A 15,527-nucleotide genomic window follows, 5' to 3' on the forward strand; every position below is an offset into this window, starting at 1 on the left:
TGTCCCACTGTGGCTGATCAGGCCAATACGAGCTCAGAATGCTCTACCACAGGTTGGGTACAGATAGTCTGTATGATTACTTAGGGTGGATATCCCAAATTTGCACGTCCTGCGTTTACTTTGCGCCATCTCAATTCTGCTTTGCTCATACAGCACAGCACCCTTTCTGATGTGGGCACGTCATACTAAGCAGTCCTGTGTCAGTGTCTCCCATGTCGCACAGTCAAATTCAAAGTTCTCGAGAGAGATATTGAGAGCATCCTTATATGGCTTCTTCTGGCCACCATGTGATCTCATGCCCTGTACCAGTTCTCCATAAAATAGTCTTTTTGGCAAGCATACATTTTGCATTCAAACAACGAAGCCAGCCCAAGCCACCCATTCCACCAGAGGAAGTGTTCACATGCTTGGGGTAGACACCCCCCATAACTCACCAATGGGTTTGAGACCCCTTGGTTACCCTCAACCTGGTTTGGCCCGTCTGCTGAAACAGTTTACCACAGTGTGTGCATGCTGCAGCTTCTTGGAGCCACAGGTGAGAGTTAGCAAGAGAAGGTAGACACCAAAGGTGGAAAGAGCCCTGAAAAGGGCTCGGTGGCCATCACACCAAGGTACTGGTCCTCCCTGAACACACCCTACATCCTACATCCCTGATGTCTAAATGTAGACAGAAGCTTATTGTTTTTTACTTTCTTTCTTTATTTGTTCAAGTCTTCTTGCACAAAATGACTAATATGGAAATGTTTTATGAGACTGCATGTGTATACAACCTGTACCTGACTGCTTACTATCTAAAGGTGGGAAAAGGGACAGAGAGAGGAATAGAATTTGGAACTCAAAACTTTAATTAAAAAAATGAATGTTAAAAATTGTTTTTACATGTAACTGGGGTAGGAATTAAAAAATTATTTTAAAAAGAGGGACCCTAGAATCAAGAAAAATCAAAAAAGGCTTCTAGTAGGTGAAATCTTAGCTGGGACTTAAAAGAAGTCTCTATTTTTTGTGATCTTTTTTTCTTGAGGGAGGGGGTGTATTTTGTATCTCCCCACCCTTAGCTCAGTGCCTGAGTGTAGTAAGTTCTACGATGGTAGAGGATTTATTTTTGACCTTTCCTTACATTCTGCTTACTCTACTGGCACACAGTTGGTGCTTCCATGCTATATGACCTTTGATTTTGGCCTTTCTTGGGCACTTCCATGCCAGATCCCCCACCTACTCAGTTTAGTGGCACACAGTAGGTGGGGACAATATCCTAACCTGGCCCAGGCTCCCAGGAGAAGGGCAGGCTGGATTTTCTTGTCATCTTCACACCACCACCTCCCACATGCCGCGCATGCACAGTAGGCCTCCGCACACAGTAGGCCCCGCCCACCGCCCGGCCCCGCCCACCGCCCAACCCCGCCCACCTCGTGGGTGCTGGCCAGCCGGAGCCGGTAGAAGACAGGCATGTAAATCTCAGAGGTGACGATGACCACCAGGGCGTAAGTGACTCCGCAGAGCAGGTAGGCGGCCCCGAAGCGGTACACCTCGGCCGGCACGCCCAGCACGGTGACGGCCGACAGGATGCTGGCCGTGAGCGACAAGGCCGCGGGCGGCGCTGTCAGCCCGCGCCCGGCCGTGAGGAGGCCGGCCCCGCTGCCCTGGCCGCCGTCCGCGAACGTGTAGTACACACCCAGGGCGGCCCAGACAAGCAGCATGCCCAAGAGCACCGCGTAGTCCCACCCCGAGAAGGGGACCGACATGACGGCCGCCAGGCCTTGAGCAGGACGCACGCACGTGACCGGCCCTCACGAGGCGCCTCGCGAATGCCCCGCTGCGCCTGCGCACGCCTGAAGCCGTTGGGCCCCCACGTGCTCCACGGACGACGCGTGCGCAGTCAGAGCTCCCATCCCTGCCCCCCCCTTCCACGTGCCGCCGGGCTGGGAGCGAAGCCGGGGAAGGTGGGCGGGGCACTTGAAGTTCTAGAGAGTCGTCTCCAAGCTTTGTTCATTAAGCACTCGCCGGCAGTGCGGCCGGACGCTCCGTTAACTTAGTAAAACGTAACTGATCGCCTTAGCCATTCTGGAAGCTTAGTTAGCGTGGGACCGTGAGCAGCCGGGAGTTCAGATCCTACCTGGGGCGTGTATTAGCTCTGCGCCCCCAGGAAACCATTGAATTTAACTGCACGTGCCGGTGGCTGAAGCTGGGGACACGAGAGGATCAAAGGAAGGCCCGTTTGTAAAGCACCCCAGTAGGCTCTTCAGTGCTGGAGGACCTTCCCCTGTGCTCAGCCCAGTGCCTGGCGCGAAGACAGCTGATAATTACTGCTTTTTACCTTTCCTTCTTTCCCTAATTTTATCCTCCCTTCTTTCCTTCCTTTTTTTCCTTTCTTCCTTTCTCTCTTCCTTCCCTCCTTCCCAGGGTTATTGTAAGAACCAAGGAGGCATTCCTACCTCTAAGAATGCTTGTGGAAAGATCTAAATGAGATAACTCAGTGTTAATAAATGCAGTTGTCGTTATTGATCTATGCATTTTATTTTATCCATTTAAAATAACTCAAAGGGGGATCCAGAGCCTGCACCAGACGGCCAGAGGGATCCATGCCACCCAAAAAAAAATTCGAGAATCCCTAGTTTATCCGTTGGACTCAATTCCATCCATTAGAATGTGAGCTCCTTCAGGGCAGGGACCAGGGACTGTCTTTTGACTTTTTTTTTTTGTTCCCAGTGCTTAGTACAGTACTTGGCACATAGTAGACAATAATTGTTTATTAACTGATTATTAACTGGTTTGGAGGGGAGGCCATGAGATGGAGAGCCTGTATGGAGACTTCTATTACTTATGACCTCTAGGTGATGTGTAGAGGAGACAGTAATTAGAAAAACCTAATTTCTAGATCAATTCAAGGACCATCTGAGAGTCCAGAAGACTCTGTGCCACTAACCACATGAAAGAGAAGTCCTGGACTCCAAGGGCAGAAGATCAGTGACATTTTTGGATGCAGACAATATAGGACTTTATTTTATTTGCATATTTGTTACAAGGATTTTGTTTTTCTTTTTGGGTTTTTTTTTTCCAATTGGAGAAGGTAAAAGGGAGAGAAAAACAAATGTTTGTTCATTGAAAAATGAAATTAGAAAGACCTGAAATTCCATTTTCAAGTCAACAAGCATTTATTAGTTACCTAATATATGGCTGGCATTCTGCTAAACTTTGAAAACAAAGAAAGGGAACAAATAGTCCTGCTTTCAAGGATACAATTACAAAGAATAAAACAGTCCCTTATCTCAACAAAATTTTGTTCTCATGATGTGATGGTTCTAAGACCTTAGTTTTTCTTAGCATCTAGAATTTTATAGTCCTTGATGTTTCTAGTGCTATCAAGTTATATATGTTAGCTATTCTGTAAAAGAACCCTGTGAGATATTTATTAGGACTGTAATGTGTTGGTTTATTAAGTGGGATGGAAGAGAAAGCATTCTAACATGTATTTGTTCTTCTTTATAAGAAAGTAAGTGTAAGACAGATAAATACAGTGCACTTGAGGGCTGCAAGCACAAGTTCACTCTTGATTTGATCAGACAGGAGAGACACTAAAAAGAGATTAATAATCTTATTTTACTCTAGTCTAGTTCTCTCAGAACAGGATTGCTGATAACAGGAGCACAGACTCTTAAAGCATTTTCTAATCACCCTTCTCACAGGGGCCGGTGGGAAGAGGGGGAGCAACTATCCCTCTGCCTCGATGGTATCAATCGAGACAGGCACAACTTGTGCTTCCCCTAAATGCCCTCAAACCTCATTGCGGACCAGTTGAGCATTTGTTCGTTCAACCCTAAGGGTTTCCCATTCACTTTCTAGTAACCACCTGTTTTATAGGCCAACAGACAAGAAGGCATATTGCCAGCAAGAGCCTCACAATTTTACATCACCTCATCCCTGTATCTCACTGCGCAGCTGCAGTGGATGTTTATGTTATTTATCATTATATAACTGCGCAATCATGGTGGAGATATTTTGAACTGTAACTGTGGGAACTCACATCTAGTACCTGGGAACCCAAAGATTGTTATGGCTATGGATCCTGGGAAACTGAACTCTGAGAAATAATAAAAATTCACTTTACACACACTAAAATCCACCTTACTTACACTAAAATTCACCTTACATATAGTAAGCTTTTTTAATTGTTAATACATATGTATATAGATTGACACTGGTGCTCACATGTGGTTTGTATAGTGCTGGCACAAATAGGAAGGGAAAAGGTGGGGGGGGGGGGGAATAATCATTTATTAATCATCTACTATGTGCCAGGCATTGTGCTAAGCACTTTACAAAAATTATCTCTTTTGATCCTCACAACAACCCAGTGGTTAGGTGCTATTTTTAATTCATATTTTTAGTTGAGGAAAGTGATGTAGATGGAGGTTAAGTTTCTTGCTCAGGGTTACAGAGCTAGTAAGTATCTGAGACCAGATATGAACTCAGATCTTCCTGACTCCAGGCTGAGTGACCCACACTGTGCTTAGCACGTAGATAGTTCAAAGTTTATTTCTCGAAACTGTGCTGGGGCGGGGGGAGAGATACACTCTCTTTTCAGAGTAATGACTCCCAAAGTGTTCATTAATATAATGACAGATTTATATAGTTACATACGTTAGAAAGCCATGTCCTCTCTCTCCCTCTCTCTCTCTCTCTCTCTCTCTCTCTCTCTCTCTCTCTCTCTCTCTCTCTCTCTCTCTCTCTCTCTCTCTCTCTTTCCTCCTTCAGTTTCCCATCTCCTCTCTTCCTCTCCTTTCCTCTCTCTCTCCCCCTTTATCTCTCTCTCCTCCCTCTCATCCACTCCTCACTATCTCTGTCCCTCCCTGTTCCTCTCCATCTCTCCCCTTTACCGCTCTTTCTCTCTCCCTCTTCTCCCTCAAAAAATAAAAGCATGTAAGAATATCTAACCTGAAAAAACTTTTATATTGCCTCATTTTTAAAACTTAGAAACATTTTTTCAACCTGTTTAAAAATCCCCCAAATGGAGAGTTTCAGTTAAAAATGCAACGCCTTCCAATTTGTTTGCAAGACAATAAGACATAATGGAAAATAGAACTTCAAGGAAAACCTTTGCCTAATGGATGGATGAAATTTAAAAATTATTCCCATGCTTCAGTAAACACAGCCAATGAATCCCATCTAGATTACTGATCTTTGTGAGGTATCTTTTTAGTTATGGCAGCCATTAAAACCAAGTATCAAAATAAACCAACACATAGATTCAGACCTTCAAATCTCTGTTAACTATGATTGGGGGGCAGGGAAGTAAGTAAAAATGAATATTCTTTCACATTGTCCTCTCTAGAAAATATTATTAATGATTATGTTGTGTACTGAGTAAAAAGTACTATAAACATTATTTTAAAAAAAATTTGTTCCAGTCTTATCCCTATTTTAATTTATATTTTGTGTATTTTTATGATGTATATGAGTACAGTAGCACATGCATATCATGTTTGAATAAATATGCAAGAGCATATGTTTAATTTTTTTTTTAACTGATGAAGGCATGTAATCAAAAAGGTCTAGAGATTACTCTTCTAATGGACTTTTAGTGTTCTTTGCTTTCTTCACCATGTCAAGAGAATGCAAAAATAAAAAAAATTCTCCCTCCCCATACATATACACATTTTGGGTGGACTACCTATAAAGAATTTATGAAAGAACTTGAACCAGACACAAATGGATGGATTGTGATCTGAAACATTGAAGGAATTAACAACATTAATGGAATTATAAATTCACTGGAGTACTACATTCTAACTTGCAAATAAGGACAATGAGGTATGGCAATTACAAAAGGTTTCCCATTGTCACTGACTTTAGAGTAGTGCCTGGTATATCTTGCCTCAGTGTCCCCATCTGCAATTGGGAATGAAATACTCCAACAGATTTGTGGTCCCTAGTGGGCAATTCTTGATATCTTTTCCTGTCTGGTAATTTCTTGATTTAGCAGCATAAATTCTCCTACCTGGGTAAAAACTGATATCAAATCAAAATGGTTTCATCTCCCACATCAAGTTTCACTACTTAAAGCAGGTTGCAGCTACTTCTCAAATTAGCATTAATAACAGCAAGTTTATAGATGTAATATCTGTTTAGAAGGATATTCCTAACCTCCTTCAACTGAAAATGTTAAGAAATAACTATTTCTCCAGTCTAAAGATTCTTTCCAGTCTTATCCCTGACCTGTATAGGACATAAAGTCTTTCTTAGGGAAATGAATTAAACCCATAACCAAACTCAAATCACACTCAGATTATGTCTAGATAAGATCATAATCTCCCCACACCTGAAGTGATTGGATTCAGGACTTACCTAAGAGTGATGCCCTCTTTTGCATTCAAAGTTAAGATTTTGATATGGGAATCTGAGAGTAGGGGGGCTTTTCAATGCTTGAGGGAGCGGGGAGGGCAAAGTCCCGGAAGGAACACCAAATTGATTATTTTGGAATATTAACTCAAAACTGTATTTTTGACATATTGTGATTTTTCTTCTTCAAGATTCTTATAAAATGTAACTTCAAATCATCTTGGAGAAGAACAACAAACTGGAGTATAATGGGAGGAACTATACCAATTTGGATAACTCTTTCTATCAAGTAGAAATACTTGGATATTAGATTAATGATAAATTTTTTGTTGTTGAGTCATTTCAGTCATGTCCAACATGTGGCCCCATTTGGGAATTAACATGTTTGCTTTGGTACATGAAAAGCATGAATCAGTTAGTCAACAAGCATTTATTAAGCAGGCACTGTACACAGGCTGTGCCAGACACTCTACAAAACACTAAGGATACAAAGAAAGACAAAGACCATTGATGCTGTTGGTACATTCATGGTCTAATGGTGGAGACGATGCATAAACAACTATGTACAATCAAGAAAAATGCAGGATAAATTGAAGATAATTAATAGAGAGAAGGTACTGGCATTGAGGAGAAGTAGAAAGACTTTTTTTGCAGAGGATGGGATTTAACTGGGACTTGAAGGAAATCAGGGAAGCCAGGAAGGGGCAATGAGGAGAGAGATAATTGTAGGGATGGGGAAAAGCCAATGTAAATGCTCAAAGTCAGGAATGGAATGTCTTATTCAAGGAATAGCAAGAATGCATTTCTCATTCCCATTAATGTCACTGGATTGCAAGTTGTTGTGTCCTTCATTCTCAAAGAGGACCATGATATCAAGATGTTGACATGACTTGCAGTTGACTTTGGTTTGAGTGAGGGAGGGCTGTGCAAGGTCTCCAACCTCACTTTCATCTCCTGAGCCTTCTGGGTCCAGTGGCCTGATATCCATCAAGATGGCTGGAGATGGCCCAGGATGAAGTGTGAGACCCTGGCCCTTTCAGACTAAAGTCTTATAGCATTCTCACTTTGAGTGAGATACACCCATTCAACGAATAGCCTTCTTTAAGTAGTTGTTCAAGGGATGGCCCTTTTAATCATGTATAGGGAGAAGTAAGATAGAAGACTGGAAAGGTAGAAAGGGGCCAAGTTATGAAGGATTTCAAATGTCAAACAGATTTTATATTCAATCTGAAAGGTGATAGAGAGCCACTGAAATTTATTGAAATTCAGGAAGATCACTTTGGCAGCTTAGTAGAGAATGGACTGTATACTAGCTCCATGCAAGGAAACTGAATCACTTTCATTTGACTTGTCTTAGGAAGATTCTGAAGATCACCTGGCAAGCAAGCATTCAAACTCTACTGCAGAGAGCACAACTCCAATGGGCTGGCCATGTTGTTTGAATGCTGAAGGTACACTTGTCTAAAAGACTATTGTACAGAGAGCTCACAGAAGGCAAGGGCTCATATGTGGTCAGAAGAAGTGATGCAAGGATACTCTCAAGGTCTCTCTGAAGATCTTTGGAACTGATCTGGTGACATGGGGGACACTGGCACAGGACCACCCAGTATGGCATGCCCTCATCAGAGAAGGTGCTGTGCTCTAAGAGCAAAGCAGAATTGAAGCAGCTCAGAGGAAACAGGAGATGTACAAATTAAGAGAATCCACCCAAATGTTCACATGGACTATTTGTACTCAACCTATAGTAGAGGATTCCAAGCTCATATTGATCTGATCAACCACAGTCAGAAACACTGTAACTTGACTCTAACATAGCGATGTCATTTTGGTCCTTTCTGAGAACAAAGGACAACAACCAACCACTAAACCAGAGAATGGATTGGAGATTATCCTAACTCCCTCAATTTACATCCAAAGAGCTCCGAAGCTAATGGGAGTGGCAACATGAAAACAGTTATGTACAAACAAGGTATATTCAGGATAGACTGAAGCTGATCAACGAAAGGACCTGCGTACAACCTGCCCCAGTTGGATTTACTTTCTCAATTATATTGATAATTTAAAGTACAGGGCTTCTCAATGCTATGAGAGCTTAAAACTGCACTATGACTTTTGAGACACCCTATATTCTTGGGATTATTGCATATACAGACATACATAACATCCTATCACCAAAGAGGTAAAACATGTGATGTGTTCTTTGATTTGTACTCACATTAATCTTGAGAGATAGTCGTGTTAAGTTTATTTTCATTAGTAGTGAAATAACTACACCAAAATTAGACATTATAGGAATAGCAAACCTTTATCTGTAGTGCTTTACTTGGTATTATGTATGAATGGAAAGGAGATGCTACCAGCATTCTTCCCATTTCTGATATGAGGACATTAAGGCTCAGGGATTTGGTCATGCCTACATAGCTAGTAAGTTGGGAAGTAGGGATTTCAACCCAACTCTTGTGGGCTCTAATCCATTATGCTATAATGCATTTGTGTACAGTTTATTAACAGAAGAACCTAGAATTCTGGTTTTCTGATAGCCCGTTCATTCTTCTTCTAGATGGTTTTTGTGCTTTAAACAGCAGAATAGGTATTTAAATACTTGAAAACATGTTTGGATCACACTGAGTTACAGAAAATCTTCAACGCTTTCAACATCACCTAGAAGACCAATAACAGTTAGGTCGCTAACCAAGTGATTACAGGGCTACTAAAGATACAATTATCAGTTTGGTTTTTTCCACCAACAACACCAAAATTAAAAAAGAAAGGAGTTGCATTCCCAAGTTCTACTTTTGTTGAGGTTTGTGTTTATCACACTTCCATTTTTAGGAGTGGACTCTTCTCTGAACTAGTGGAAAGAGTGAGCTATGTGACCCTGGACAGCTCACCTAACCTCTCAAACCCAATTTTACCATCTGCAAAAGAAGAGTATCACTACCTACCTCACATGACTGAATGTCATAATATACATAAATATACATTAAATGCCATGCAAACCATTAAGAACTACATAGTTACTCATCATCACCATGATGGAATCTTCCTTGATAGAATTGTGTAGACAAGAATTATAGCCTTAATACTCCTATGATATGTGTATATTTCATAAACTTTACACTCGGCTCAAATAAAAAGAGGGATGATAAATATGGTTAATTTCTATGTCAAAAATGGGTAAAAGTATACATTTGAACATGCAAAGTTGTGAAATAAATGGCACTATGGCCATATTTATTGGACAGATAAATAGCTTGGAATGATTTCAATCAAATGACTTCTTTTAAAAATGTAACATTTTACTACCCAATTTACTTCAAAAATTGTTAAGAGATTGACACTGAAATTTAGTTCACTAATAATGGTAATAATGGCTTATATTTCTATATACTTTGTGGATTTTGAAGAAAATACAATCCTCAAAATAGCCTTGTGAAATAATTAGTATAATGTTATTATTATGTCCATTTTACCAATGAGGAAGTTTGGAACTAAGAGTATATAGTTTAATGAATTTTTAAAGGATCACGCCAACATCAACTGGTAGAGCCATAATTAGAATCAAGGAAGGCCTTCTAACTCTCAAATCATACCACACTATGAAATGTTTTAAGAATGACCAAGTCAGAGAAAGCTAGGTGGTGCAGTGGCTGGATCATCAGTTCTGTAGGCAAGAGGACCTGAGTTTAAATGTGACCCGAGACACTAGCTAGGTTTTAACCCTGATTACCTCCAAAAAAAAGAAGAATTACTGAGTCACAGGACGCATATGCCTATTATTAAATTATGTTTAATCCTACATATGCATATAGGCATATGGTACATATTCCAAAAGAATATAGTCTTTGATGACTTATTTTGGTTTTTTTCCTTACCTTGCGAGCATAGTGCCTAGCACATAGGTCCTGAATAAATGCTTATTAAATGACTAAGTTTATGCATTCTTAATGTAAAATCATCTCCCTTGCTATATTTTTATTCTTGAGCTAGATATATCTTAACATAACAATGCAATGCACTGTTACTTTAAAATTGAGGGGGCAGAAAACAAATCAGAAATTGCCTTAATTAAACCTTTTTCAAAGTTTCTAAATAGATTGGTTGAATTTGGGAGGAGGGAGGAGCATCTGGCAATGGGGGAATCAGTCTTGGGATTTCACTGATACAGAGAATTCCTAGTAAAGAAACTCTTAGAAAGACAAACAAAATTAGTCTGCACGTGAGTGTTTATTTGTCCCAAAACTTGCAGAACCTGCATATAGAGATACACATGGAAGCTCACTGCAGATAGTGAGCTCAAGAATGGATAGGCAGAGCTGACTTCGTACTTTAAGAGCAATTCCCTCTCACCCCTCCCCCTTCCTGGTTCAGGATGCTGGTGCCAGCCAAAATTATAGTCTCCATATGATATGAGAAAGGAATTTCTTAATTGGATAGGTTGTAAATTCAATAAGACAGAAGAATGTCAAGGTATCAATTGAAATTGTAGATCCAGGATGTCTGTGTTTCTTTTACCATTAACATGACATAATATAACATAAGAAAACATAAGAATAGTTTCATTATTCAAGACAGTGTCTGGTTCAAGGCATCGTGTCCTTGGTAGTCATAAACAGAAGAATGTTGCTGTTCAATTTCATCTGGTCTTGTACTTGCTGACACAGAAAGAGGCATTCTGCGTTCACTCAGAGAGCAAAGCATGTCAGTTATGCCAGAGCATGCAAAGCATTATGGTAGTGTAAGGTAGTATGGTAGAATGGGCCAAAAATGTCTCTCCTGATTAGCCAATCCATGTTTTAGGCCTTTCTCAGTCTTGGGAGTTCAAAATGGTTTGGGGAGGGGTCTACAAGATCAATGCCTGTTCTGCAATGAACTGTCTTAGAGTTGAGTAGGACATTGAGAGATGAAATGATTTGCCCAGGGTCCCACAGCCAATACATTGATAGGACCATGGTTCTAGAGCCAAAAAGGACCGCAGAGGCAATGTTGTCCAACTCCCTCATTTGACAGATCAGGAAATTGAACCCAGTCAATTTGTGTGAGAAGCTGGACAAGAATGCCACTCTCTCTGACTCTGAGGACAGCTGTCTCTCCACTAAACCAACTGGCTCTCAAATATGTAATTATCTAATTTTAAATAATTTGATAACTTTACTCCCTTCTTAAGTTGTACCTCTTGCAGTTTTTATAGAAAAAATATTTTGCAATAAAATCTTGCAATGACATCCTTATTCTGGTGGGGGGAAAGGCTAAATGTGCAACTGCTCAGCTCTGACACTATTCAGAAAAATGTTCATGTCCTTACAAAATAACTGAATTCTTAAACTAAACGGATAATTTTTCAATAAGAGAGAACAAGAGAAAAAAAGTACTTTCTAATTGTTTAGAGCAGAGAAGATCAACATTCAGCCAATGGATACATGGAGCACGCAACACTCTCAAGGAACCAGATTAAAATGTTACCAGGAATTATTTAACAAAATAAATAAAAAATCAATAAAATATATATAATGTTACATTTTTAAAACTAAGTCAATATGCACCCAGCAGGGATCCTTACATATGAATTAGTGGTCTCCTTTTCTATTTGAATTTGAGGTCATTGGTTTAGACCATTAGAAAATTTTCCAAATTTAAATGACTCTAAGTTAGACTTTCAGGAACTTCAGTCAGGTTAGATCTGATTTCTGGAAGGCTATCCATTTTGGATGAGAGGTATGTTCTAGGTTTAGCAAATTCAAAACTATTGGGGACATAGCCTCTTGTTTATCATGGGAGAATTGGGGGGCTGGGAGAAGGTTGGTCAGCATCAGGACAAAGGGAGGTTGGTCTGGAAGGACCAATAATACAATGGAAGCAAGCAGAGAGGGAAGTTTGATCAAAGTCTCAAAAACATGACTCAATTAAAGATCATAGCAAAAAAGGCCAAAAAAATAGGCAAGCAAAAGCATATGCAAACATGAGATGAATGTTAAAGGAAAATCTAAATTCAATTCAATAATTTTAGAAAAGTATTTTTAAAAAGCCCAACATAGCATTCAAATTCATCCTGCATCAATATGGTCAGCTGGTATTTCTACTCTGCTCTGTGGAGTACATTTCAACGTAGTTGAAGGTAGGGTTATCAGTTCCACCATCTTGATTTGTGTAAGGTTGAGGGTTTAAAATTAGTTTCTCCTGAAAGAAAAGTGAAATGATTACATCAATGCTTCAAAGATTGTTGTTTTCACCTGTGTAGGTCTTCCCTCCACTAAAGCAGATTGCAACTTCTATATGGATTGTGGTGTGCTAGCAAATGTTTAACAGCCTGCTCACTAAAAAAATAAAAAAAGTACCAATGTAGACTTTTAAGTTTAATCTGTATTATTAACATTTTCTGCAACACTTTCTTAAGACAATCAACAATAAATAAAGTCCTGGTAGTATCTGCCGCTTTCCAAGGTATAAATTCTTATATTGAAAATTTAAGCCAGAAGGAACAGTCTCCAGCCTATATGTGCTTTGAGATGTGGTCTTTGTGGACTGCTGTGCCCACAAAAACTCACCTCTACCCTTCTGGTGAATTTAGCAAGGTTGGCCTTGGATAACAGGAAAAAAGATCTGACAACAAAGTCATATTCAAAGCCATACCAGAGCAACAATTTAAATTGTGAAATCAATCGTTCCTTGGGGAGGGGGTTGGGGGGAGAAAAAGACTGATGAAGCAACTATTCAACTCTGACACAATTCATAAAAAAAGCTTATATTCTTGCAAAATAGAATTAAATTCTCAAACTAAGAACTTAAATTAATTCATTTTAATTAATTACTTGAAAGTCTTAAATAAAGTTTATACACCATTGCTATAGTCTTTGAGAATTCTGGATCCACTCCCTACCATGATAAGGTACAGAGGGTAGAGTCTAAGGGGAGAATGGCAGGTGGGAGAGAATGGAAAGCTGTGTACATAACACAATTTCAAATTATGATGCCTTACTTTTTTAATATTATTTTTTAATTTTTTTTCCAATTACATGTAAAGCAAGTTTTCAACATTTCCTTTTAGAAGATTTTGAGTTCCAAACTTTTTTCTCCCTCCCTTTCCTCCCTTCCTCAAGAAAGCAAGCAATTTGATGTAGGCTATATGTGTACAATCATATTAAACATATTTCAACATTAGATGCCCTGCTTCTTTTAAAAGTTCCTTAAATTCATTTCCTATTCTAATAAGGGGATGATGCAGAACAGACATGTATCATTGAACATCACAACTTATTTTATGAAGAGATATTCCCTCTAAATATAATTCAACTATCCCTTAATTTGTTGGGGAGAGAGGGCCAGACTTGTGATTTTATTGGTGTAGATGATTCTCATTGAAGAAATTCCCTCTGTCAGTTCAGATCTTCAGCTTAATAGTTTTAGAGATGTCTCTGGGCCACTGAGAAGCTAAAAGACTTTGCTAGGGTCTCACTCCCAGCGTACATCATGAGCCCATGTCTTCCTCTCTCCAAGGGTGAGTCTCTTCACTATAATATGCCATGTGTTTCCATATCCTTAATATATGATTTCATAAGTTACTATGGCTGAAAAAAATCACTATCTGATGACCAACTTTCTAATGATAAAATAAACTTGGCTAAACTGGTCCTTGGACCCTAGTCACCAAGTCTTCCATTATCAATAGAATCCGCTGGAGCTCACATTGACATTGTCTTTAACTTCCAAGGGTAACCTTCATTCACTTCACTGGAATGAAACTTTGGTGGAGATATCAGAGGATCATTAATTGTCTCTTTTCCCCATATTTCCAGGGGAGAAAAAACCATGACATGATTACTGTAAAGTGCAGGTGTCTATGTAACAAAAATGAAAGGTAACATACCCTCTTGAAAAAGTCAAAGTTGGATAAAAAATCTTCTTTGGTTAGTAAGAATCTATCATCTAAATTCTGTTTTCTTCCTCCTGAAAAACATAGATGTTGTTTGCATTTTTAGAAAAATAATTAGTCTGTGAAAAAAAGCAGTTTTGAATTTCTAATCCAAAAGTAAATTTGTAACTCTTGATTAAATCTAGTGGTTTTGTAGATTTTAGTGTGGATGCTACAACACATAGGATGCTTTTCTAAATACCAGAGAGAACCCAGGCACTTCTCAACGATGGATGTTGTCTAAAGTTCTAGGGTTCCTTAATGACTTTATTTCCCTAAACTCATGGAATAGTTGGACTCTCCTAAAGTCCTTGTGAATATTTGTCTTTCAGTGCATGTTTCCAGATTATTTTCCCACACAGAAGTTAGAAATACCATCACTGAGCATAATTTGCCCAGCAGGAAAACTTTGTAATTGATTCCTCTTTTCTTGTTGACATTTCCATAACTCTTGTTTTTATTGGTTACTTTAAACTGCTTTAAAGTCTTCTTAAGAGATCAACAAAATCTGACATGACATTTTACTTCAGGTTATTTATAGGGGTCTCTGGGACACCAAGGCTCAGAAAGACTGGGACAGAATAAGAAAAAATTAAGTTGGTAAAATAGACAAGATCAGATAGCATCATAGAATCATACAGTTGCAAAAAACTTCAGAAGTCACCTAATCCAACCTTGACATAAAACATGAGTCCTCTCTATGACATTCCCACAAAATCATTTCTCTCATCTCAGAATTCTGATATGTTGGACCTCTCCTTTATGGTTACCATATTCTGAATTGTACATTTATGTGTGTACATGTCTTATTTCACCTATTACTATGTGTCCTCAAGGCCACATATGGCCTTCTAGGTCCTCAAGCGTGGCCCTTTGACTGAATCCAAACTTCACAGAACTAATCTTTTTTTGAAGGAGGTTTGAAGGAGGTAGAGGCTTGAATACCTTCCATTTCAGGGAACTTCATTAGGCGTTCCATTTTTGAGTGATTTTACTTTTCAGAAAATTCTTACTTATATGAAGGCCAAGATCTCTTTCCCCATTTTCTTCCCTCTGCAACCCAGCAGACAAAGCTGACCCATTTGTCACTGGACAACCCAAAATAGTCCCAGCTATCTTCTCAGGATAGGTCCTGGAGTTACTTACACTCAATGAATATATGAGCTAAGGTTTCCCTCTTCATTCTAAAATTACACATTGATAATCTGGAAGCCCAAATAATTAAAGGTGAAACCTTAGCTTCTGGTGGTTTGTTTATATTCTAATTAATCCCACTGGCATT

General features: G+C 39.4%; 2 protein-coding genes across 5 annotated transcripts in view; both read right to left on the reverse strand.

Moving 5' to 3' along the window:
- The window catches only part of LOC140534553 (sodium-coupled monocarboxylate transporter 1-like), an 87,272-nt gene extending 85,465 nt beyond the window's left edge, over positions 1-1,807 (reverse strand). For all 3 annotated transcript variants that reach the window (XM_072655703.1, XM_072655701.1, XM_072655700.1), the window contains exon 1: positions 1,407-1,807. In XM_072655703.1, the coding sequence (XP_072511804.1) occupies positions 1,407-1,742 (336 nt within the window). In that variant the 5' untranslated portion in view covers positions 1,743-1,807. The remainder of the gene's footprint in view (positions 1-1,406) is intronic.
- An 8,737-nt stretch (positions 1,808-10,544) lies between these two features.
- The window catches only part of LOC140534551 (sodium-coupled monocarboxylate transporter 1-like), a 36,892-nt gene continuing 31,909 nt past the window's right edge, over positions 10,545-15,527 (reverse strand). For both annotated transcript variants that reach the window (XM_072655698.1, XM_072655696.1), the window contains exons 14-15: positions 14,201-14,280; positions 10,545-12,513 (exon numbers count right to left, since the gene is read on the reverse strand). In XM_072655698.1, the coding sequence (XP_072511799.1) occupies positions 12,400-12,513; positions 14,201-14,280 (194 nt within the window). In that variant the 3' untranslated portion in view covers positions 10,545-12,399. The remainder of the gene's footprint in view (positions 12,514-14,200; positions 14,281-15,527) is intronic.

The sequence above is a fragment of the Notamacropus eugenii genome, chromosome 3, assembly GCF_028372415.1.
Source record: "Notamacropus eugenii isolate mMacEug1 chromosome 3, mMacEug1.pri_v2, whole genome shotgun sequence".
NCBI lineage: Eukaryota > Metazoa > Chordata > Mammalia > Diprotodontia > Macropodidae > Notamacropus > Notamacropus eugenii.